The sequence below is a fragment of the Erpetoichthys calabaricus genome, chromosome 7 (genome assembly GCF_900747795.2).
Source record: "Erpetoichthys calabaricus chromosome 7, fErpCal1.3, whole genome shotgun sequence".
NCBI classification, from domain to species: domain Eukaryota; kingdom Metazoa; phylum Chordata; class Cladistia; order Polypteriformes; family Polypteridae; genus Erpetoichthys; species Erpetoichthys calabaricus.
The window spans coordinates 71,333,086-71,360,159 of NC_041400.2; the positions used below are offsets into that span (position 1 = coordinate 71,333,086).

The 27,074-nt window shown below is 43.1% G+C and overlaps 1 protein-coding gene across 1 annotated transcript in view; it reads left to right on the top strand.

Moving 5' to 3' along the window:
• The window catches only part of LOC127528849 (uncharacterized), a 479,443-nt gene extending 452,683 nt beyond the window's left edge, over positions 1 to 26,760 (top strand). Inside the window, exon 2 of the mRNA XM_051930146.1 lies at positions 24,030 to 26,760. Coding sequence (XP_051786106.1) covers positions 25,629 to 26,738 — 1,110 coding nt within the window. The 5' untranslated portion in view covers positions 24,030 to 25,628 and the 3' untranslated portion in view covers positions 26,739 to 26,760. The remainder of the gene's footprint in view (positions 1 to 24,029) is intronic.
• The last annotated feature ends 314 nt before the right edge of the window (positions 26,761 to 27,074 follow it).

Below are 27,074 nucleotides of genomic sequence, written 5' to 3' on the forward strand. Positions count from 1 at the left end.
TGAAGCCATGTCACATTACACAACCTTTACAGACATTTTCAGCCATATACTTCATTTACATAATCTTAACAAATCATAGGCAGTCATAGCATGCTCCCATGGCCATCATTAAAAAAGTCTGGCCAATTTTGGATTGCCATGTTTACCCGGTGGGGATGATTGTGAGTGTCCTGGCCCCTCATTCAAGTTATGTTCCAGTCTTGCACCTGATGCTGTCACCTCCTGTAAATTCCAAATGTAGTGATTGGATTTGAAATTAAATACACAGATGGATAGATAGCTAGTACAGTGTTCTACATTATAAAATTAATGCAAGATAATCATCTTGAAAGACTATTAAAAGTAATGCATAATGTGTCTCACTCAAGTGAGGTAGGTTAATTTTAAACAATCTTGAATCAGAAATAGTTCATTTTAAAGTCCTTTCAATTCAGTAATTGGTGGCTGGGGGAGGGGGAAGAAAAAATATATCTACTTAAATTAATGATACATTATATTAATCCAGTCCCCAGTAACAAGCACATACTGAGTAATTTCCTTATTCTGCCCTGTTATCTCTTACATTTTAGCTCTCTGCTTGAGTCAAACAAGGATAATATAGAAAAGTATTTCACTTGACCATCTTATTTAGTATGTGACAAGTTCCTGTGTAAGGCAGTTAACCGCTTTCACGTGGAGATGGAAACCAAGAGACACTGGATTACTTCTCTACCTGTAACCATCTTAACAAGTGAAACAACTATATATATGCATAGAACAATTCAAGCTTCAATTCAACATTGCTGAAAAAGTTTCATAATGTGACAAGGCTTTTAGCAGTGGAGAAATGCCTCTGAATTATTCACACAAGTGCTTGCTTCCCATCCCTTGATGTCTGTGAATCTCTTTTTTTATGTTGCTTTTTAGGTTGTGATTGCTATAGGTTTACATAATGCTGAATTGCCATTTATTCCAAGGTCGCTCTAGGTCTTTTGTGAGTCTATAGTGCGACTTCTCATAGTTCACCATGCTTTTCATATTTTCTTGTTAATGATGTACTTGCCTTTGTGAGTATTGTAGTTTGACCTTTGCATCACAAATAAATTGTCTCAAAGTGAGGGAAAGCATATAAAGATGTACCTAACAGGAGTGTCTGAGGGTGAGGGTCTTGTTATGTCATCTTTGTAGAGTCACACTAGGCAGTGACAGGAAGCCATAAAATGTGGAGGGCTGCATTTGTTTAAATAATACTTTCCCCCTTCTGACATAAGCTGATGTTATGTTACGTAACTCCTAGTCATGGGGTATGTCAGAATTGCTGACCATGGTTACTGATCTCATTTCCAGATCAAATCAATTTAAACAAGTGAAAATCACAATCCATGTCACATTTACCAACTGACTGCCAACTTTCTAGCACAGAAATGCGTGCCTCTTTTTCTGACAGCCAACAGTGTGCGACCTGATGAAGTCAGTGCTGTACAAAGGGTTAACAACTGTGAAGAGTTCAGCAACCATTTATGACCTGTTTTCTTTCTTTCCATTCTGTCGTGATACTTTTAAAACACAAGACATCAAAAAGATGATCTTCTCTTCTGTTTGTGAGGTCCATAGCCACAGTGTGCTTTATTCTTTATGGCTTCATTCTATACATTGTACTTGCAGTTGAACATTCTTTGGTTGTTAGCTCTAATGCACAGAGCCTGACCCTACGACTAAAGACAAAATCAAACCAGAGTGAGTTGCAGACTAGCTGGATTGAGTCACTAGGCATTTCACAATAAGTGATGGATTCATGGGATCATGCCGATGACTACCTCTGACTCGCCAAGATTATGTAAATGAGGGCTGCAACTGAAAATCATGGGACATAATATCACATAGTCTGACTCCCATTAACCATATTTTTTGCCTACTAGAAATTTGTGGTCCTAATGTCTGATAACCTACACAAGCCTTTTCCTGTGGTCTTCTAAATCTCAGGATGCACTGCACCCCACTTTGCAGAGACTCTTTTTACGTTGGATGTCCTGGTTTCTTTATTTTCTTCAGGTGCATCTTGCTAGTTTTACTTTTGTTTTAGCAAAGCTTCCCATTCAGCAAATTTCTTCTTTATTTTATTTTCTGTCCTTATTTTGACACAGGGTTGATGTAGATTTTAGATTCATATATATATATATTAATCTTTCCATTTTTCCAATATTTTGCAAACATGGTGCATTATCATTATAAGTGGTTTTAGGATGATAATTTATGTGTCGGTTATAAATTGTGACAACATCAGGAAAAAAAAAATACTCCAAAGGCTGGATTTGTGCATAATCACTAAGCTAGTTTGCATATGTTTTTCAACTTAGTCATTTCTTAAATGGCAAATAAAATACAATGTACATTGTTCCTCTTTTAAATTGTTATAATAACAATAGTAATATTCTATATTAGTACATGAACATGAAAATTTGTGAAATTAAAATTATCATACTTTTTGGTATTCTGTGTGTTAAATGAAACTACCATCAAGCAATAAAGTTTGCTTATAAGTGGGTTTTGAAAAAAGATGAATGGATGTTATATTTATATTACACATCTGTGTTTATAAATTTTGAAAATATATTACACTCTGTTGTAAAGTGCTAAGTTAAATTTACATTCATTTACCTAAAACCTTTAGTAAATTCCCTATTTCTTTGTCATTAATTTAGCAAGTTCAGTGACATTCATTTAAAAAGAGTCAATGTAAAAGGATACATAAATGTAATTATTAGTTAATGATAATAAGAATATTGTAACAACCTAGGGGGCTTCAAGAGACTGCAGAATGGGTCCAGGCACCATATGCCGAACCACTGGTGTTGCACTAGAAATGACCATTGGTTTCTTCAGCAACACCGGCACCAGACTGTCAGGTCTTCTACTCACCACACATTCCCAGCTGCCCCATTCCCTTCGTCCATACATTAACACCTGCCAGATTCACCTCACTTTGTTCACCAAGGATGAGAGGCAATCCACGTAACACACTTTCTCCTGGTTTTGTGACCCATCCCAAGGTCAGGGACTGCATCCTAAGGCTCACTGGTGGCAGCAGGGAGACAAGAAATAATAAGCTTACTCAATGCACAGGAGCTCCTTTTATAGCTGGCTTCTCTGAGTTTCCCTGGCCCATCTGACAGTCAGGTCATCCTCTCGGGTTCAGACTCAGGGATGCAACACTGCTCTCCCTGCGGGATCCTTGTACTTGAAGATTACACACTTCCATCCACCATGATATCTGTGGGGTGCAATGCAATCCAGTCTGCTTCACCCTTAGTGATCCTGCTTGAGACTGGTTGAGAATATTAACAATGTAAATGCTAAACAAGTCCTCCATCTCAGGGTCATTAATCCATTATATCCTGTTTCTAACACCAGTGTAATGACCCCAATGGGTTGAGAGGAATGGACTCAGCCACCTTATACCAGACTTCTTGTGTAATGCAAAAAAAGGACCACTGGTATCTTCAGGGACACATCCGCCACACTGCCAGGTCTTCTGTAGTGCCATCACACTCACAACAGCCAGCTCAGCCTTACTCCACTCACTCAGGATCAGAGGCAACCCAACTGCCAGACTATCCCCTAGTTTCGGTAGGTAACCACCCATACAATCAGATTGTGACACAGACTACGAATGCCATGAATATAAATATATATATATATTATACACATATACAGTACTGTGCAAAAGTTTTAGGCAGGTGTGAAAAAATGCTGTAAACAAAGAATGCTTTCAAAAATGGAAGTGCTAATCATTTACAGTGCATCCAGAAAGTATTCACAGCGCATCACTTTTTCCACATTTTATGTTATAGCCTTATACCAAAATGGATTAAATTCATTTTTTTCCTCAGAATTCTACACACAACACCCCATAATGACAACGTGAAAAAAGTTTACTTGAGGTTTTCGCAAATTTATTAAAAATAAAAAAACTGAGAAATCACAAGTACATAAGTATTCACAGCCTTTGCTCAATACTTTGTCGATGCACCTTTGGCAGCAATTACAGCCTCAAGTCTTTTTGAATTTAATGCCACAAGCTTGGCACACCTATCCTTGGCCAGTTTCGCCCATTCCTCTTTGTAGCACCTCTCAAGCTCCATCAGGTTGGATGGGAAGCGTCGGTGCACAGCCATTTTAAGATCTCTCCAGAGATGTTCAATTGGATTCAAGTCTGGGCTCTGGCTGGGCTACTCAAGGACATTCACAGAGTTGTCCTGAAGCCACTCCTTTGATATCTTGGCTGTGTGCTTAAGGTTGTCGTCCTGCTGAAAGATGAACCGTTGCCCCAGTCTGAGGTCAAGAGCGCTCCGGAGCAGGTTTTCATCCAGGATGTCTCTGTACATTGCTGCAGTCATCTTTCCCTTTCTCCTGACTAGTCTCCCAGTCCCTGCCGCTGAAAAACATCCCCACAGCATGATGCTGCCATCACCATGTTTCACTGTAGGGATGGTATTGGCCTGGGGCCTCATGTATAAACGGTGCGTACGCACAGAAGTGTTGCGTACGAATGTTTCCACGCTGAAATCGCGATGTATAAAACCTAAACTTGGCGTAAAGCCACGCACATTTCCACGGTAACTCATACCTTGGCGTACGCAATTTCTCCGCTCGGTTTTGCAGACTGGCGGCACCCAGCGTCAAAGCAGTGCTACTGTTCCTGTGTGCTCATCCTTTCTTTCTTAACTCCATATTCCTGACGCGGCTTTATAAATACACTGAAATTAACTGCATATTGTTTATTAGTGTAATGCATCTGATTGTAATTAACCTGTAGCAATATAATGGTCCAGGGAAAAGCCATAGTATTCCAAACACCATAACTGCTTTAGCGTTGTTACGCTCACTGCATCTTGTTCTTCTTTTTGCTGCTCCCATTAAGGGTTGCCACTGCGGATCATCTTTTCCATATTACTCTCACTGCACCACTTGGAGTATTTATATCACTGTATCCGAGTGTGAATCACAGCAGCAGCTGATCGGAGAGAGAATTATCGGTATACAGTTTCAAGTACACACTACCTCAACCACGGCAAAAAGCGTCAAAGCCTTTCCTGTATGGACCTCGCGTTTCAGAAACAGTTTCATCCCAAGAGCTATACACGCACTCAATCAGTCCATCAAGTGCTCCTTGTAGAACTGTTTGTACTTATAAGTACAATTACGTCAGTGTAAACTTACACTACAGTTAAAATATTGCACAACCTGCGCTACTTTATAAAGCGCGTATGATGACAATATTTTTAAGATGAAATGCAGCAAAATATGTTGATTATAGTATACAGATAAAACTTTAACTTCATTTAAATAATCTGAATTGTTAATAATTAAACATGTGAGGACACGGTGCCACAGCGCTAGCTAGTTCACGGATAGCTCCTGCCTTGCGCTGTATTCTTGCTGGTGCTGACGCTACACTGGAAGGATAGATGAATAGAATAATTAAACATGTACTACGAATATATTTCAATGTTCCTTAAAAGTTTTGAAGAATCAACGTTCTAAGATTACAAATGGCTTAACGTCTATTATAGATCTGATTGTGTGGCGATTGGGTTTTTGGAGAAAGAAAAGTAAGGACAGGAATTGGAGGTTAGTACATTTGAAAGAGACAGTACTTCTGTAATAAATTATTTCATCGAAGGTCGCACATGGCGCAGCAAGCCTCTTGCGTGAGATATGAACAATCACTGCGCCACCGTGTTCCCATGTTTAATAACATGCTTTCATTCCTATCATCATGAAAATGATATCACGTATACATCTCAGTATTTTAATTATTCAGAAAGCTGTAACATCTCGAATGTAATGGATTCTGTGTCCTGTCAGAGAAAGAGAAAGAACGGAAGCACGTAGTGATTCACACACATAGAGCACATAGAAGATCAAACACAGAACAAAGCATTTAACATGCTACTTGAGAAACTAGTAAAATAAACGATTTTAAGATGAAGTTTATGATGTTCTAATTTAATGGCAAAATAAACTACGTGATTAAAGTGGAAATTTCGAGATTAAAGTTGACATTTCGTGCTTTTTTCCCCACTGTGTGCCTATTTTTTTTTCTCTTTACCCTAATAAGCTTTCATATGACACTCAGACGGTGGGCTACGACTTTGATATGTGGTTTCTTTTTTATTTCGGGCACTGTGCGACTTTGTGAACTCGATCTTTCGAGTTTCTCCGACACTCTGTCACTCGATCAACTTCCTTTTGTTGATTTTACCACTGTTTAAACCAACAAATAGTACGTTTTTCCTTTGCCTCCACTTGGTATTCGCTGAAGTTCTTATATTTTCCCCTGTGCTTTTCCCACTGTCTTTTCACAGAAGGCTATTTATATTGATTTGCATATTGAAAGAGGCGTAATTCTGGGAGGAGTTGGGGCGGGACAGAAGGCGCGTGCACATGCGTTACTTTTCACGCTGATCGGGATTTATGTAGTGGAAGAACGTGAAAGTTTGCGTGTGCACAGATTCCTGCATCTGGATTTTTCTGTGCGTACGCACAATCCTTTTGTGCTTACGCCATGTTATAGTGTGAGTTCTATGCACGGTGTTATTTAATCACATAGTTTATTTTGCCATTAAAGTAGAACATCATAAACTTCATCTTAAAATCTTTTAATTTACTAGTTTCTCAAATCCCATTGTAACTAAAGTGGCACATTAAATGCTTTGTTCTGTATTTGATCTTCTATGTGCTCTACATGTGCGAATCACTACCTGCTTCTTAAATGGGCTTTCTCTTTCTCCGACAGGACACATAATCCATTACATTCGTGATATTACAGCTCTCTGAATAATTAAAATACTGAGATGTATACGTGATATCTTTTTCATGATGATAGGAATTAAAGCATGTTATCAAACATGGGGACACGGTGGCGCAGTGCTTGTTCATGTCTCACGCAAGAGGCTTGCTGCGCCATGCGCGACCTTCAATTAAATAATTTATCACAGCAGTACTGTCTCTTTCAAACGTACTAACCTCCAATTCCTGTCCTTACTTTTCTTTCTCCAAAAACCCAATCGCCACACAATCAGCTATATAGACGTGAAGCCATCTGTAAGCTTAAAACGCCGATTCTTCAAAACTTTTAAGGAACATTAAAATATCTTCGTAGTACATGTTTAATTATTCTATCCGTCTAGCATTCCAGTGTCGCGTCAGCACCAGCAAGAATACAACGCAATGCAGGAACAATCCCTGAACTAGCTAGCGCTGTGGCACCATGTCCTCACATGTTTAATTATTAACAATACAGATTATTTAAATTAAGTTAAAGTTTTATCTGTATAATATAATCAACATATTTTGCTGCATTTCATCTTAAAAATGAATACCGTCATCATATGTAAATACACGCTTTATAAAGTGGCGCAGGTTGTGCAATATTATAACTGTAGTGCAAGTTTACAGTGAGGTAATTGTACTTATAAGTAAACAGTTCTACAAGGAGCACTTGATGGACTGATTGAGTGCGTTTATAGTTCTTGGGATGAAATCTTTTCTAAACCGCGAAGTCCATACTGGGAAGTCTCTAAAGTGTTTTGCTATGGCTCAGGCAGCGTCTGCTTCATGCTGTATACCGATATTTCTCTTTCCGATCAGCTGCTGCTGTGATTCCTCTCTCAGATACAGTGATATAAATACTCCGAGTGGTACAGTGAGAGTAATATGGAAAAAGATGATCTGCTGTGGCAACCCTTAACGGGAGCAGCTGAAAGAAGAAGAAGCTGCAGTGAGAGTTACAACTCTAAAGCAGTTATGGTATTTGGAATACTATGGTTATTCCCTGGACCATTATATTGATGCAGGTTAATTACAATCAGATGCATTACACTAATAAACAATATGCAGTTAGTTTCAGTGTATTTATAAAGCTGCGTCAGGAATGTGGAGCTAAGAAAGAAAGGGTGTCCACGCAGGAACAGTAGCACTGCTTTGACGCTGGGTGCCGCCAGTCTGCAAAACCGAGCGGAGAAATTGCGTACGCCAAGGTATGATTTACCGTGGAAATGTGCGTGGCTTTACGCCAAGTTTAGGTTTTATACATCGCGATTTGAGCGTGGAAACGGGAGTACGCACCGTTTATACATGAGGCCCCAGGTGGGCTGCCATGTGCCTTTTACTAAGGAGTGGTTTCCGTCTGGCCACTCTACCATACAGGCCTGACTGGTGGATTGCTGCAGAGATGGTTGTCCTTCTGGAAGGTTCTCCTCTCTCCACAGAGGACCTCTGCAGCTCTGACAGAGTGACCAATGAGTTTTTGGTCACCTCCCTGACTAAGGCCCTTCTCCCCCAATCGCTCAGTTTAGATGGCCGGCCAGCTCTAGGAAGAGTCCTGGTGGTTTCGAACTTCTTCCACTTACGGATGATGGAGGCCTCTGTGCTCATTTGGATCTACAAAGCAGCAGAAATTTTTCTGTAACCTTCTCCAGATTTGTGCCTCGAGACAATCCTGTCTCGGAGGTTTACAGACAATTCCTTTGACTTCATGCTTGGTTTGTGCTTTGACATGAACTGACAACTGTGGGACCTTATATAGACAGGTGTGTGCCTTCCCAAATCATGTCCAGTCAACTGAATTTACCACAGGTGGACTCCAATTAAGCTGCAGAATCATCTCAAGGATGATCAGGGGAAACAGGATGCACCTGAGCTCAATTTTGAGCTTCATGGCAAAGGCTGTGAATACTTATGTACATGTGGTTTCTCAATTTCTTTATTTTTAATAAATTTGCAAAAATCTTAAGTAAACGTTTTTCACGTTGTCATTATGGGGTGTTGTGTGTAGAATTCTGAGGAAAAAAATGAATTTAATCCATTTTGGAATAAGGCTGCAACATAACAAAATGTGGAAAAAGTGATGCGCTGTGAATACTTTCCCGGATGCACTGTACATTGGTAGCCTGTGGCGATGCGTGTCTGCTCCATGCTCCCATCGTCCTCACGGGAGCCCTTGAACCCTGCACTGCTGGTAATGTCACCGATGAGCTTGGCAGTGAGGCATAACAATGGAACAAGGGGATGGTGCAAAAGTGCCAAGTGCTTTTATTATATATATAAAAAAAAACACATAAAAACAAGTGAAGAGTGGAGGTTAAAAAAACATAATAGAAAAAAATCTTTAAAAAAAACAACGAGGTTAAAACAATGGCATGAAGCAGTCTCTTATAAAAATTCAAAGCACAGTGCTTCGCAACAGGAGAGTCACCTACCTGCAGGTGCAACTGCCTTCCACTCTGGTCCGGTAGCCCTCCGATCCCTGGCTATGTCGGGCTCCATCCGGACAGAGACTTGGGTTCTATCCCCAGCGGCCAGAACGCTCATGCTGGGGCTAAACCAGGCTAATGCCTCCACGACTGCCGCGGCTTTTTGATGGTCAGTCGTCTTCAACACTGGTCACTCCAGCTCCTTGATCGCTCAGCTGGAGCGACCGCTTCCTTCAGTCCCACCGAGTGTCGGCCAAACACTCTTCTAGGGGGCTCACCTCCCAGCTGCCTGCCTTCTCTCCATTGAGCCTGCTCTCTCTCTCTCTCTCTCTCTCTCTCTCTCTCAGGCTATCCTCTTCAAGCTTCTACCGCCTTCTTCCCTGCAACCTCCATCTCTCTTTCCGATCTTCTTTACCTTTCTTTCTTTTTTTTTTTCCTCTCCTGCTAGCTGCCTCGTGCTTCTATATATTATGGAGATGTGGATCAGCTGTGGCAATTAGCAGCTCCCGGGAACAATTACAGATACAGACGACTCCTCACCAGTGCACTTAAGTGAGAATCACCCACATCACAAATTCCCCAAGAACCGCTCGGCCACACACCACCACGCCCACTCGCTAAGCCGCGAGTGCGGCGATTATTTTTTTTATAAAAGTGGTCTTTTTGACGTGAGCTGTGGACCCGCTACCCACATAGCCACAGGAAAGAAACAGAATGAAGGACAGGTGTAAGTGAAAGACATGATTGTGTTTTTCAGGTCAATGAGTTTGCCCTTTAATAATCTTTGAACTTTAGTGTTATTTGTTCAGCTTACCAATGGCAGTTATCTAATTATATATTTACCTTCATTTTTAATGCTGTTTAACAGTTTGTGACACTGGATTGGCCTAATGTATTTCTCCAGATCCTTCTCTTGTACAAAAGCAAGGTCTTCCCTGCTTTCCACACCAAGCTCTTCTAACTGTTCAAGAAGAGATGTTAAGGATTCATTTGAGAGGCTTGGCAAGATAGATAGCACCACTTCCCTTATGTCTTGACTCATTTTCTAAAAGAGAGTTTGGGGCAGACAGTCAAATATTAACCAATTAATTCATAAATTAAAGCATCACACTTAACTTCACATGACTGAACCACACAGTTTAAAGATGTAATGAATTGCTTGTAGTGCCTCAGAGTAGGCACTGCTTCCTTATGGTCTCTATATACAGTGGTGTGAAAAACTATTTGCCCCCTTCCTGATTTCTTATTCTTTTGCATGTTTGTCACACAAAATGTTTCTGATCATCAAACACATTTAACCATTAGTCAAATATAACACAAGTAAACACAAAATGCAGTTTGTAAATGGTGGTTTTTATTATTTAGGGAGAAAAAAAAAATCCAAACCTACATGGCCCTGTGTGAAAAAGTAATTGCCCCCTGAACCTAATAACTGGTTGGGCCACCCTTAGCAGCAATAACTGCAATCAAGCGTTTGCGATAACTTGCAATAAGTCTTTTACAGCGCTCTGGAGGAATTTTGGCCCACTCATCTTTGCAAAATTGTTGTAATTCAGCTTTATTTGAGGGTTTTCTAGCATGAACCACCTTTTTAAGGTCATGCCATAGCATCTCAATTGGATTCAGGTCAGGACTTTGACTAGGCCACTCCAAAGTCTTCATTTTGTTTTTCTTCAGCCATTCAGAGGTGGATTTGCTGGTGTGTTTTGGGTCATTGTCCTGTTGCAGCACCCAAGATCGCTTCAGCTTGAGTTGACAAACAGTTGGCCGGACATTCTCCTTCAGGATTTTTTGGTAGACAGTAGAATTCATGGTTCCATCTATCACAGCAAGCCTTCCAGGTCCTGAAGCAGCAAAACAACCCCAGACCATCACACTACCACCACCATATTTTACTGTTGGTATGATGTTCTTTTTCTGAAATGCTGTGTTCCTTTTACGCCAGATGTAACGGGACATTTGCCTTCCAAAAAGTTCAACTTTTGTCTCATCAGTCCACAAGGTATTTTCCCAAAAGTCTTGGCAATCATTGAGATGTTTCTTAGCAAAATTGAGACGAGCCCTAATGTTCTTTTTGTTTAACAGTGGTTTGCGTCTTGGAAATCTGCCATGCAGGCCGTTTTTGCCCAGTCTCTTTCTTATGGTGGAGTCGTGAACACTGACCTTAATTGAGGCAAGTGAGGCCTGCAGTTCTTTAGATGTTGTCCTGGGGTCTTTTGTGAACTCTCGGATGAGTCGTCTCTGCGCTCTTGGGGTAATTTTGGTCGGCCAGCCACTCCTGGGAAGGTTCATCACTGTTCCATGTTTTTGCCATTTGTGGATAATGGCTCTCACTGTGGTTCGCTGGAGTCCCAAAGCTTTAGAAATGGCTTTATAACCTTTACCAGACTGATAGATCTCAATTACTTCTGTTCTCATTTGTTCCTGAATTTCTTTGGATCTTGGCATGATGTCTAGCTTTTGAGGTGCTTTTGGTCTACTTCTCTGTATCAGGCAGCTCCTATTTAAGTGATTTCTTGATTGAAACAGGTGTGGCAGTAATCAGGCCTGGGGGTGGCTACGGAAATTGAACTCAGGTGTGATACACCACAGTTAGGTTATTTTTTAACAAGGGGGCAATTACTTTTTCACACAGGGCCATGTAGGTTTGGATTTTTTTTTCTCCCTAAATAATAAAAACCACCATTTACAAACTGCATTTTGTGTTTACTTGTGTTATATTTGACTAATGGTTAAATGTGTTTGATGATCAGAAACATTTTGTGTGACAAACATGCAAAAGAATAAGAAATCAGGAAGGGGGCAAATAGTTTTTCACACCACTGTATGTGTGCTTTCAGAACACTGGCTTTGCGGTACATCTGAGAACATGTAGGCACACCATAGTGATACTGATAATTGGGAGCGTTACTCTGCAGCTTTGTGTGTTGAATAAACTGAGTAACATTACTACAGACATACTGGACCTTACTAAATTTACAATGGAACTTGGAAATTGAATGACAAATCTATTTGATGGCTAATAGAGTCAAAAATATTTTGTTAAGTCTGCCTCTTCTAACACAGACCAACTACCAATAGCTTTAATGTGGAAAATGCAATATGGTTAGGATCCTAAAGGGAAATGTTAACACAAAAAAAAAAAAAAAAATCTATCTACAAAAAAAAGTTAAACCAGTAAGAATCCATTAAAATACCATTTGAAGTCAAATTACTATCAACCCTGCTTAAATCAATACATTTGCTTCTATGTATTATTTTTGCCTGTGGAGTTTACCATAAATTAATTAATATACTGTATATAAATGTATACTGTTCCCACACTAACATCTTTCATCACAGTTTAATACAAAAGCACAAACACTTTACCAAAATGCACAAATTAAAACTGTTTAAAAATGCACGAACTAAAACTACATGAAAAAGCTCACATTGTAACAATATGAAAACGCAGACCTGAAGCTATAAGATAAGACATGCGTTTAAACAAAAAAAGGACAAACTGAAACGGTATGAAAATACTAGAACTTAAATTTTATGAAAGAAATCACTAATTGCACATGTACACCAATGCTAGAATTAATATATATTGAAAGGCAAGATTTAAAGTAAATTGAGAAATGCACAGACTGAAATTAAATGAAACGGCAGGTACTCAAACAATGTGAGAAAGTACAAACTGAAAGCGCGCAGTATGTATGTTTCTAATACACTATGGGTATAAATTCTTAAAATGATCCCATAACTTCCTTTCTCACAAGACAAAACAGAAATTGTTAAAAGTATAATGGGGAAAGCCAATGAATGTTAAGTTAATGGGTTGTATTAAGTTACATGCATATTACATCACAATTTGTGTTTAGCGGCCATTTTACCAGGGAGAAAGTTTGATGCGGTATTGCAAGTAAAGTCTAATCACAGACGACAATGACAAAAATAAAATTTACCTTTCTCTTTTTGGAATCACTAGTTCTAGGGCATTGATTTCTTCTCTTTTGCCGAATGTATCGTTTGACTGTACTAAGTATTGCTGTTTGTGAATTAATAGCGTAGCCTAGTTTTTTTAAAGTTAGGAACCCAGTCAAAAAGATGCTTTGCTGAATTTGGAATTGAAAGCAAATACTTCATAGTTAATTAAAAGAAACCCTTTCGATAATACAAATAATCTTTTCAAAATGGATTTACTTAAAGATAAAAACTCACTATGGAGTACAGGATGTTTTTAACATTTCATCATTAGTTATGACTAAAAACTCATTATGGAGTACAGGATGTTTTTAACATTGCATCATTACTTATGTCACTTTTATATCCCTATTTAGGAAGGCACTAGTGTGTACGTATGTATGTGTTTTAACTGTAGACCAGATAGCAGCTTTTGATGCTGTCAGTAATCACGTCACATTTTTTACTTAGCATAGCATTCCCGAAAGATAAACTGCAGTTTGAAATATATTTACTGCGTTTATAAAAGTGAATTTGTGTGGATCTAATCTACCTGTAAGGCAATGCTCGGAATACAAAATGTGCCACTTCCTTACAGTATGGTTGTTCAGGTTTTTCCTATTGATGGCTTTTAGCCAAGCTTTCCGTTGCCTTTCCGTTAGTTCTTCGGTTTCTTTTCCTTGATTTTTATAGGTATACAAGCTATACAAAAGAAACTTAGAGTTTTTCTTGCTGTTGTTACTATAATAATTAATAATAATAATTCATTACATTTATATAGCGCTTTTCTCAGTACTCAAAGCGCTATCCACACAGGGAGGAACCGGGAAGCGAACCCACAATCTTCTACAGTCTCCTTACTACGGCCAAACACACAACAGTTGATAGTCTTGGTCAACCAACTCGTTCCCCGGTGAAATGGCCGCCGCCTCGTTTTTTAATTATGCATACTTTGATAATGACGTCAGCTTAATACAACCCATTACCGTTTGTACAAGTAACACGTGCAGAAGCACAGCGCCATTTAATTATCATTTTCCCACTCTCTGTGAATGTCATATCCCACAATGCATCAGGGTCTACTCCAAATACAATTTAACAGTAATTTGCTGTCTTTTGACAGAAGACGGCGTAACTTGCTGTGATTAAAAAAACACTTATGAATACAGTATTTTATTGTGAAACTTACAGTTAACTCCTGTGAAATCATGGCAATATTTTACAGTGTGTAAATGATTATTTTTTTGAGTAACTGAAAATAATGCAAATTATCATTGGAAATTTTTCATCACATCATGTTTAAATACAAAACTGTAAGGAATTAAATGAAAACTGAAGAAAACTCTCACATTTTAATGTTTGCAATACTGTTTTAAATCAATTCGTCATGAAAAGGTTTTGTCAATGTTTCAAATTGAAAAGAAAAATTCCTATTCGTTTTCCAGGTCTTAACATTTCCATGATATTATTACAGAATTTTTCACTTTTCTCTTCACTCAGTCTGTTCCAAGATTATCCAGCCAATATTTGAAATGTGAATTGAAAATGTGAAACTTTGACAATCATGCTTTAACCCAATTCTTCTGAGTTAATCAAGACATTTTTCACAACTTCTTTCTAATGAGGATTTTTATTGTTACCTAAACACATAAATTACTACTTTGAGTGATACAGAAGACTCTTCTTCCAGATCATTTATCTCACCACCACATAGGCATCAGCAATGAGTTTCCCCAATTTCTGGTCTGTTACAACTGATGTCGTTCAATTTAGCCTCAGCCAAACTCAGAAACTTTCTGTGTAATCATTTAAAGGAGGCTTCAATTTCTGATAGAGCTTTGAGAAAACAAATACATTAAAGCACCCTTAAACATATGTTGCACCACGGTAGGTCTGGTAATATTACATGCAGCAAGCTAGCTGCTTGCCATTTCGTCTGAATCCAATGTGAATTTTTAGCTCTGGTGTCACACTATCATACAAAACATGGCAATTTTTGCAATTATTGCCAAAATTATCTAAAATCACATAGAATATCCAATACACATTTTGGAATGAATCTCAGAGAAATAAATGCATGATCTTCTAATGACCTCATGCACTGTAAAAAAAATTTTTTTGACTTTTTGTTGTCATAACTCTTAATTATCTATCTATCTATCTATCTATCTATTTGTCAAGTCCATCTAGAATCACCACTGCTGTTAAGATAACCTAAAAATGTGTGTTTTTGTCTTGGAAACTCACATTACGTTTTTAATTAATTGAAACAAATTATTATTTTATGTTGGTTCCACAATATGCATTCGTTAATTGTGCGTTTGCATCATCACGTTTCCGCATGCGCAGGTGGAATGCTAAAAACCATTTCATGTTTAAGGAGGGGGCGCCTGGTTTAATAGTAAGTAGAATGTCGTATTTATCATTTTTGGAACAGTTTCAGTTTTTATTCCATAGTGAAGAAAATAAAAAATGTGGCCATCTTTATAATTATTAACATTAGAACTGCCAAGCGTTTTTTTTTTCCAATAGTAAAACCGCCATGGAATCGCGGGGCAGAGAACTACTTCAGTATTTATTAGTTAAACGCCAACACATTTATTTCAGCTGGGCTCATAAAAGAATACACAGTAAAGTAGAAACCTATTTTTATGGTGACATAGCTTTTGTGTGTCTGCACGTGTGCATTCTTAAATTTTGCACTGCATCATTTTACCGGGAAAGAGAACGAGCAGCTTTCCCAAGTTGATTTCCGGCACGGATAAAACCACTTCAGTATTTAATTGTAAAAAGCAAAATTACAGTTTTCGATCATCTGGAAGCGTGTAATATTAAGTCAAAGCAATATGTTTCTGTTAAGTGAATCGTTCATAAAGTTACAGCATAACTTTAATATTTCATGGATTATGTTGGCAAAAAAGGGCCCCACTCTGGAGCCAGGCCTGGAGGTGGGGCTCGATGGCAAGCGCCTGGTGGCCGGGCCTGCACCCATGGGGCTCGGCCGGGCACAGCCCGAAGAGGCAATGTGGGTCCCCCTTCCCATGGGCTCACCACCTATGGGAGGGGCCAAGGAGGTCGGGTTCAGTGTGAGTTGGGTGGTGGCCGAAGGCGGGGACCTTGGTGGTCTGATCCTCGGCTACAGAAGCTGGCTCTTGGGACGTGGAATGTCACCTCTCTGAAGGGGAAGGAGCCTGAGCTAGTGCGCGAAGTTGAGAGGTTCCAGCTAGATATAGTCGGGCTCACCTCGACGCACAGCTTGGACTCTGGAACCAATCTCCTTGAGAGGGACTGGACTCTGTACCACTCTGGAGTTGCCCCCGGTGAGAGGTGCCGAGCAGGTGTGGGTATACTTATTGCCCCCCGACTTGGAGCCTGTACATTGGGGTTTACCCCGGTGGACGAGAGGGTAGCCTCCCTTTGCCTTCGGGTGGGGGGATGGGTCCTAACTGTTGTTTGTGCGTACGCACCGAACAGCAGTTCGGAGTACCCACCCTTTTTGGAGTCCCTGGAGGGGGTGCTAGAGGGCATACCTTCTGGGGACTCCTTCGTTCTGCTGGGAGACTTCAATGCTCACGTGGGCAATGACAGTGAGACCTGGAAGGGCGTGACTGGGAGGAATGGCCCCCCCGATCTGAACCCGAGCAGTGTTTTGTTATTGGACTTCTGTGCTTGTCACGGATTGTCCATAACAAACACCATGTTCAAGCATAGGGGTGTTCATATGTGCACTTGGCACCAGGACACCCTAGGCCTCAGTTCGATGATCGACTTTGTGGTCGTGTCGTCGGACTTGCGGCCACATGTCTTGGACACTCGGGTGAAGAGAGGGGCGGAGCTGTTAACTGATCACCACCTGGTGGTGAGTTGGCTTTGATGGTGGGGGAGGATTCCGGTCAGGCGTGGTAGGCCCAAACGTGTTGTGAGGGTCTGCTGGGAACGTCTGGGAGAGCCCCCTGTCAGAAGTAGCTTCAACTCCCACCTCCGGCAGAACTTCGACCACATCCCAAGGGAGGTGGGGGACATTGAGTCCAAATGGGCCATGTTCCGTGCCTCTATTGTTGAGGCAGCTGACCGGAGCTGTGGCCGTAAGGTGGTCGGTGCCTGTCGTGGCGGCAATCCCCGAACCCGTTGGTGGACACCGGCGGTGAAGGATGCCGTCAAGCTGAAGAAGGAGTCCTACAGGACCCTTTTGTCCTGTGGGTCCCTGGAGGCAGCTGATAGGTATCGGCAGGCCAAGCGGAATGCGGCTTTGGTGGTTGCTGAGGCAAAAACTCGGGCGTGGGAGGAGTTTGGGGAGGCCATGGAGAACGACTTTCGGACGGTTTCGAGGAGATTCTGGTCCACCATCCGGTGTCTCAGGAAGGGGAAGCAGTGCAGTGTCAACACTGTATATGGTGGGGATGGTGCGCTGCTGACCTCGACTCGGGACGTTGTGGGTCGGTGGGGGGAGTACTTCGAAGACCTCCTCAATCCCATTAACATGCCTTCCAATGAGGAAGCAGAGCCTGGGGGACTCAGAGGTGGGCTCCCCCATCTCTGGGACTGAGGTCACCGAGGTGGTCAAAAAACTCCTTGGTGGCAGGGCCCCGGGGGTGGATGACATACGCCCGGAGTTCCTCAAGGCTCTGGATGTTGTAGGACTGTCTTGGTTGACACGCCCTCTGCAACATCGCATGGACATCAGGGACAGTGCCTCTGGATTGGCAGACCGGAGTGGTGGTCCCCCTCTTTAAGAAGGGGGATCGGAGGGTGTGTTCCAACTACAGAGGGATCACACTCCTCAGCCTCCCTGGGAAAAGTCTATTCAGGGGTTCTGGAGAGGAGGGTCGTCGGATAGTCGAGCCTCGGATTCAGGAGGAACAGTGTGGTTTTTGTCCTGGTCGCGGAACAGTGGACCAGCTCTGTACCCCTTAGCAGGGTCCTGGAGGGTGCATGGGAGTTTGCCCAACCAGTCTACATGTGTTTTGTGGACTTGGAAAAGGCATTCGACCGTGTCCCTCGGGGAATCCAGTGGGGGGGGTACTCCGAGAGTATGGGGTACCGGACCCCCCTGATAAGGGCTGTTCGGTCCCTGTACGATCGGTGCCAGAGCTTAGTCTGCATTGCCGGCAGTAAGTCGAACCCGTTTCCAGTGAGAGTTGGACTCCGCCAGGGCTGCCCTTTGTCACCGATTCTGTTCATAACTTTTATGGACAGAATTTCTAGGCGCAGCCAGGGCGTTGAGGGGGTCCGGTTTGGTGGGCTCAGGATTGGGTCACTGCTTTTTGCAAATGATGTTGTCCTGTTTGCTTCATCAGGCCGTGATCTTCAGCTCTCTCTGGATCGGTTCACAGCCGAGTGTGAAGCGGCTGGGATGAGAATCAGCACCTCCAAATCCGAGATCATGGTCCTCAGCCGGAAAAGGGTGGAGTGCCCTCTCAGGGTTGGTAGTGAGGTCCTGCCCCAAGTGGAGGAGTTCAAGTATCTCGGGGTCTTGTTCACGAGTGAGGGAAGAATGGAGCGTGAGATCGACAGGCAGATCAGTGCGGCATCCGCAGTAATGCGGGCTCTGCATCAGTCTGTCGTGGTGAAAAAGGAGCTGAGCCGCAAGGCGAAGCTCTCAATTTACCAGTCGATCTATGTTCCTACCCTCACCTATGGTCATGAACTATGGGTAGTGACCGAAAGAACGAGATTGCGAATACAAGCGGCTGAAATGAGTTTCCTCCGCAGGGTGTCTGGGCTTTCCCTTAAAGATAGGGTGAGAAGCTCAGTCATCCGGGAGGGGCTCAGAGTAGAGCCGCTGCTCCTCCGCATCGAGAGGAGTCAGATGAGGTGGCTCAGGCATCTGATCAGGATGCCTCCTGGACGCCTCCCTGGTGAGGTGTTCCGGGCACGTCTAACCGGGAGGAGGCCCCGGGGAAGACCCAGGACACGCTGGAGGGACTATGTCTCTCGACTGGCCTGGGAACGTCTTGGGATTCTCCCGGAAGGGCTAGAAGAAGTGGCCGGGGAGAGGGAAGTCTGGGCATCTCTGCTCAAGCTGCTGCCCCTGCGACCCGACCTCGGATAAGCGTGAGACGATGGATGGATGGATATGTTGGCAAATGTTAGGCAACATGATGTTCCAGGTATTGTGCTCTATACATCACCAGCTCATAATAATTTTTGCGGCTGGCATGCACTGGATTCAATGTTATTTTGCTACTTGTGTTTTCTGCTCTGCCTTTACACGTTATTAGTGTCTTGCAGCTCCCGTCTCGTTTTGTTTTCTATTTAGTGCGGGACAGTCGCTATCTTTTGGGCAAATAACTTACTTTACTTAACTTTACCTTTACTAAGTCAGTGCTTGAAGTTGAATAATTTAGTGGCATTGCATCGTAACGTGTCGGCTGCTTCTTCCACACATATATAACGTGGTGCGTTCTGCACTTTACACAATTAATTTGGGGATGGGGAGTTCAGAGCGCGTGCGGATACACATTAATTATGTTGGTTTCTCCATTGGAAGTGCGATAGTTCATCCAAAGTGGAACAGCACCTGCATCAGTCCACTTCTGGCGATGTTCAGAGTGATGTGATAATACTGCCATCAGTGACTTGTTTCAAATTGCCCGTGAAAGGCTCACACGAGTTGCACGGTCTTTTTCTTTGCAATCGATTGTGATCTTGCTCAAAATAGGGGATATTATTCCTTACATTAGCAGCTTTCCAAAGTTTGTTTCCAGACTTTGTTGGGCTTATTTGACTTTCACTGCGCCAAACGGCTTCAGCATTTCCTCTAGGAGAACTGTTTATCAACAATCATGTCTGTTCATGCTTATAACGCATTTCTGTATAAAATGTGCCAAGTGGCTCGATCACTCCATGCATTAAGTGGCACTCTGCATGTTCTCCTGATGGGAGATTCATGTTATAAACAGAATTCCAATTTTAAAAAGTAAATAACAATAGTATGTTTAATTAAAGTTGTTTACATCTCAAAAATACAAATCACTGAAATTCAAGGTGGCTTTTTTCTTGATTTCATCTTTGCAGACTGAGAAGTAATTTATTTTCAATTAATTGTTTGAGCCCATTCACTCTCTGCTGATAAGATTTCTGAAAATTGTATGAAACATTAGGGCACATAATATACAGTATTTGTCATTTAGAGTCCACGAGGAGTTCCATATGTAGGATAAAGTTTATATATTGAAATTCATCCATCCATCCATCCATCCATTCTCTTCCGTTTATCCGAGGTCTGGTCGCGGGGGCAGCAGCTTGAGCAGAGATGCCCAGACTTCCCTCTCCCCGGCCACTTCTTCTAGCTCTTCCGGGAGAATCCCGAGGCGTTCCCAGGCCAGCCGGGAGATATAGTCCCTCCAGCGTGTCCTGGTCTTCCCCGGGGCCTCCTCCCGGTTGGACGTGCCCGGAACACCTCACCAGGGAGGCGTCCAGGAGGCATCCTGTTCAGATGCCCGAGCCACCTCATCTGACTCCTCTCGATGCAGAGGAGCAGCGGCTCTACTCTGAGCCCCTCCCGGATGACTGAGTTTCTCACCCTATCTTTAAGGGAGAGCCCAGACACCCTGCGGAGGAAACTCATTTCAGTCACTTGTATTCGCAGTCCCGTTCTTTTGGTCACTACCCATAGCTCATGACCATAGGTGAGGGTAGGAACATAGATCGACCGGTAAATTGAGAGCTTTGCCTTATGGTTCAGCTCCTTTTTCACCACGACAGGCTGATGCAGAGCCCGCATTACTGCGGATGCCGCACCGATCCGCCTGTCGATCTCGCGCCTCCATTCTTCCCTCACTCGTGAACAAGACCCCGAGATACTTGAACTCCTCCCCTTGAGGCAGGATCTCACTACCAACCCTAAGAGGGCACTCCACCCTTCTCCGGCTGAGGACCATGGTCTCGGATTTGGAGGTGCTGATTCCCATCCCAGCCACTTCACACTCAGCTGCGAACCGATCCAGAGAGAGCTGAAGATCATGGCCTGATGAAGCAAACAGGACAACATCATTTGCAAAAAGCAGTGACCCAATCCTAAGTCCACCAAACCGGACCCCCTCAACACCCTGGCTGCGCCTTGAAATTCTGTCCATAAAAGTTATGAACAGAATCGGTGACAAAGGGCAGCCCTGGCGGAGTCCAACTCTCACTGGAAACGGGTTTGACCTACTACCGGCAATGCGGACCAAGCTCTGACACCGGTTGTACAGGGACCGAACAGCCCTTATCAGGGGGTCCGGTACTCCATACTCCCGGAGCACCCCCCACAGGATTCCCCGAGGAACACAGTCGAACGCCTTTTCCAAGTCCACAAAACACATGTAGACTGGTTCGGTGAACTCCCATGCACCCTCCAGGACTCTGTTAAGGGTGTAGAGCTGGTCCACTGTTCCGCGACCAGGACAAAAACCACATTGTTCCTCCTGAATCCGAGGTTCAACTATCTGACGGACCCTCCTCTCCAGAACCCCCGAATAGACTTTTCCAGGGAGGCTTTGGAGTGTGATCCCTCTGTAGTTGGAACACACCCTCTGGTCCCCCTTCTTAAAGAGGGGGACCACCACCCCGGTCTGCCAATCCAGAGGCACTGTCCCTGATGTCCATGCGATGTTGTAGAGACGTGTCAACCAAGACAGCCTTACAACATTCAGAGCCTTGAGGAACTCCGGGCGTATGTCATCCACCCCCGGGGCCCTGCCACCAAGGAGTTTTTTGACCATCTCAGTGACCTCAGTCCCAGAGATGGGGGAGCCCACCTCTGAGTCCCCAGGCTCTGCTTCCTCATTGGAAGGCATGTTATTGGGATTGAGGAGGTCTTCGAAGTACTCCCCCCACCGACCCACAACGTCCCGAGTCGAGGTGAGCAGCGCACCATCCCCACCATATACAGTGTTGACACTGCACTGCTTCCCCCTCCTGAGACGCTGGACCAGAATCTCCTCGAAGACGTCTGAAAGTCGTTCTCCATGGCCTCCCCAAACTCCTCCCATGCGAGTTTTTGCCTCAGCAACCACCGAAGCTGCATTCCACTTGGCCTGCCGGTACCTATTAGCTGCCTCCAGAGTCCCACAGGACAAAAGGGATCGGTAGGACTCCTTCTTCAGCTTGACAGCATCCCTCACCGCCAGTATCCACCAACGGGTTCGTGGATTGCCGCCACGACAGGCATTGACCACCTTACGGCCACAGCTCCGGTCAGCCGCCTCAACAATAGACGCACGGAACATGGCCTATTCGGACTCAATGTCCCCCACCTCCCTCGGGATGTGCTTGAAGTTCTGCCGGAGGTGGGAGTTGAAGCTACTTCTGACAGGGGGCTCTGCCAGATGTTCCCAGCAGACCCTCACAACACGTTAGGGCCTACCACGCCTGACCGGCATCCTCCCCCACCATTGAAGCCAACTCACCACCAGGTGGTGATCAGTTGACAGCTCCGCCCCTCTCTTCACCCGAGTGTCCAAGACATGTGGCCGCAAGTCCGACGACACGACCACAAAGTCGATCATCGAACTGAGGCCTAGGGTGTCCTGGTGCCAAGTGCACATATGAACACCCCTATGTTTGAACATGGTGTTTGTTATGGGCAATCCGTGACGAGCACAGAAGTCCAATAACAAAACACCGCTCGGGTTCAGATCGTGGGGGGCCATTCCTCCCAATCACGCCCTTCCAGGTCTCACTGTCATTGCCCACGTGAGCATTGAAGTCTCCCAGCAGTACGAGGGAGTCCCAAGAAGGTATGCCCTCTAGCACCCCCTCCAGAGACTCCAAAAAGGGTGGGTACTCCAAACTGTTCGGTGCATACGCACAAACAACATTTAGGACGTGTCCCCCCACCCCAAAGGCGGAGGGAGGCTACCCTCTCGTCTACCGGGGTAAACCCCAATGTACAGGCTCCAAGTCGGGGGGCATTAAGTATGCCCACATCCGCTTGGTGCCTCTCACCGGGGGCAACTCCAGAGTGGTAGAGAGTCCAGCCCCTCTCAAGGAGATTGGTTCCAGAGTCCAAGCTGTGCGTCGAGGTGAGCCCGACTATATCTAGCCGGAACCTCTCAACCTCACGCACAAGCTCAGGCTCCTTCCCCTTCAGAGAGGTGACATTGCATGTCCCAAGAGCCAGCTTATGTAGCCGAGGATAGGACCGCCAAGGTCCCCGCCTTCGGCCACCACCCAACTCACACTGCCACCCGACCTCCTTGGCCCCTCCCATAGGTGGTGAGCCCATGGGAAGGGGGACCCACGTTGCCTCTTCGGGCTGTGCCCGGCCAAGCCCCATGAGTGCAAGCCTGGCCACCAGGCGCTCGCCATCAAGCCCCACCTCCAGGTCTGGCTCCAGAGGGGGGCCCCGGTGACCCGCGTCCGGGCGAGGGAAACCGCCGTCCAAATTTTTTATTTGTCATAGGAGGTCTGTTGAACCGCAGTTTGTCTCATCCCTCACCTAGGACCAGTTTGCCTTGGGTGGCCCTACCAGGGGCATAAAGCCCCGGACAACAGAGCTCCTAGGATCATTGGGACACGCAAACCCCTCCACCACGGTAAGGTGGCGGTTCGAGGAGGGGTATATTGAAATTACTTATTTTATTCCATTTGCTCACCCTCAAATGAGGATTTACTTTGAGTTTGCTTCTGCAAGGAAACTTCCCTTTTAGACTATTTTAATACAAACTAACATAAAAATTATTTGTTTTTAAATTCAGTATTTCAAGTTCAGCTTAGGTTATGATTGCCATTTAGTGTATAGCCATTACAGTAACATTTTTAAAAGTAAATTCATTGGTATTCTGTAACTTGTTTGAATAGATTTAAAGCAGCTTTTGTTGCACATTAAGGTGTGCTAATGTTTGTTTTATTTATTTTCTCCAGTAACTTCACATTGCACTGGATCAGATAGACTGGGTGCCTTATGTTTTGAACCTGTAAATTCTGCACGTTTTCTTCATGAAATCAGCGTATAATAATAAGACATTATAAAGTGAAGCATGGACATTATGGGCGGTCTTGTCCTTTGCCTTGTATATTCATAGACTGTCCTTGTACATTCAGAACTCAAGTTGCTTTAAAAAGACATCTTAGGACACAACATGAAAGATGTTTAGACTCTAAGCCAGTAAACACACAGTTGCTGTTTAGCTTGTGCAATTTTTGTGAACCTTGCAACTTGACCAAGTACTCTGTTCACTTAGGAAGGCACACTAAAAACAAAGAAAGTGTGTTCTGCCCCTTTAAACACTGTTCCTTTAAGTCAGATGTGTATAACACTTTTAAAGCTCACAGGAGCAGATATCATCGTGCCTCTGTTATACAGGATTTAAAAACAGAGTTTGTACATTATGGGCATGAGGATATTAGTGTAGTTGTAGAACCTGAACATGCCACTATCGATCTTGATAGAACATTTGATGAAGAGAATGAACTCCATGAAGATGCTAAGGAAGGCTCAATAAGGTGCAGTCTTGCTTCATTGTTTTTATGAATGCAAACGGTTCTGCATGTTTCTAAGTCAGCAATTCAAGAGGTAGTGGAAGACCTTTATCAAATTAGCCTTTTAGCTCAAGATTCTATCCATAGGTCAATTAGAAATGCATTGAAACAACATAAATGTAACCTTGATAGCTCTGTACTGACTTTGGTGTCTGAGATTATTCAGAAAACTAATCCATTAAGTACACTTTCAAAAGGTGGTCCTCTAAGCACAACTCATAAAAGGTCAGCTTTCTATAAAAAAAATTTCACAATCATTGAACCCGTTGAGTTCATCCTAGATGCTGCTAGAAAGAGAAATTTTGTTTATGTGCCAGTATTAAATGTTCTCGCAGAGTTACTAAATCAAAATGAAGTCCTTGATAAAGTTCTGACTGAAAGTAGTTCAAGCTCACCAGCTGGTCATTATAGATCCTTCCATGACAGTACGATTTGGAAAGAAAACCAACTTCTTGCTGGAGATGAATTTCATATTGCTTTGGGATTTTATATTGATGATTTTGAAATATGCAACCCTTTGGGTACTTCCAAAAAAACCCACAAGATTTGTAGTGTCTATTGGGAGCTTGCTAATTTGCCTGTTAAATACAGAGCATCCCTGTCCTCTATCTATCTTGCAACCCTGTGTTACAGTAGTGATATCAAAGCTTTTGGGTATGGTAGAGTTTTAAGCCCTTTTATTAAAGACATTGAACTGCTTGAAAATCAGGGTGTTTTTGTTCAGAGACTGGGTGCAAGTGTTACTGGAACCATACTTTATGTATTCTCTGATAACCTGGGTGCACACTCTTTAGCTGGGTTTCAGGAAAGTTTCAATACAGACAAGTTCTGTAGGTTTTGTTTAGCAAGTCGGTTGGACATACAAGCTTGTGAAGTAAGAAGTGGACTATTTCCCCTCAGAACCCAACAGTCTCTTGATAAATGTGTATATGAACTGCAACATAATGAAAGTTTGACAAGATTTGATGGTGTAAAGATGGAATGTGTGTTGAACAGACTCATTTTCAGACATTGCAAGGATTCCCTCCAGACTTTTTGCATGATCTCTTAGAGGGCATAGTTCCAGTTGAGCTAAGTTTTTGTTTAAATGATTTAGTTTCTAGCAAGTTCTTTACATTAGATTACTTGAACAGTGTGATTCAGACATTTCCTTACAAATTTGCTGATAGTGTTAACCGACCTCAGAAAATATCAAAAACATTTAAAGTCAGTAGAACTATTGGGGGCAATGGCCATGAAAACTGGACGCTGCTGCGCTTGCTCCCCCTAATGATTGGTCATTTAGTGCCTGAAAATAACAAGACATGGGGAATACTTATGAAATTAAAAGACATTGTTGAAATTTTGTCTAGCTCTAAATTTACAGATGAATCTCTGTGCTACCTTGAAAGTAAAATATCAGACCACAGACATCTGCTTCAAGAGGTATTTCCAGAGTTAAAGTTTCGGCCCAAGCACCATTATTTAGAACATTACCCACATCTTATTCGGTACTTTGGTCCCTTACTGGAGTTTTGGACAATATGCTTTGAAGGCGAGCACAGTTTTTTTAAAAAGGTTGTGAGAGATGTGAACAATTTCAGAAACATACTGCTCACTCTGTCCACACATCATCAGCTCCTCCTTGCTTACCATCTTGAAATGCCAAGTATCTTTAAGCCAGCCTTGGAGGTGGTGAATTTCACAAATGTTTCTCTAAATATTCTGGAGATCTCAACAAAAACAGCAATTCAGAGTAAATATAAGAATGTGGAGTCTGTTGGTCTAACCTCTGCTGTATCCTTACATGGCACAAAGTACTCTGAGGGTATGTTTCTGTCTTTTGGTCACAAAAGTGGGCTGCCTAACTTTGGAAAAATAGTTAAAGTGCTAATTATTTTTCAGAAGGCTTCATTCATTGTTGAACCTTATATGGCATGGTATGTGGAACACCTCAGATGTTTTGAATTATGCAAAGGAAAGTTCTCTGATATCATTATCGTAGATCCACAGGACCTGAATGACTACAGCCCACTTTCATCACACACCATCCAAGGAAAAAAATTCATCTCTCCAAAGGCATTTCTGGTCCACTGGGACACAGCACAATAGTTGCAGTAAGCGATTGATATTGTTAAACAAAATAAATAATATGGTGTGGGACATGACCGGCCTTTTATCCCGGCCAATACCCCCAGGCCGCCAGGTGGAGCCCTGCCTGCAACATAGAAGTGCCCCGAGTTCCAGCAGGACATCATGGACAGTGGAGTTTTTCATCACAGCCCTGCTGGATACCATGGGAACCTCCAGGGGATGCTGCAGGAAGGCCCAGAGACTATTATGTGCCCTATAACCCGGAAGTATGTTGTAGTCATAGCGACAGGAAGAATGACGTGCTTCCGGGGTGAAGAAGAGTTTTCATCTGACCCGGAAGTGTTCCAGGTCACG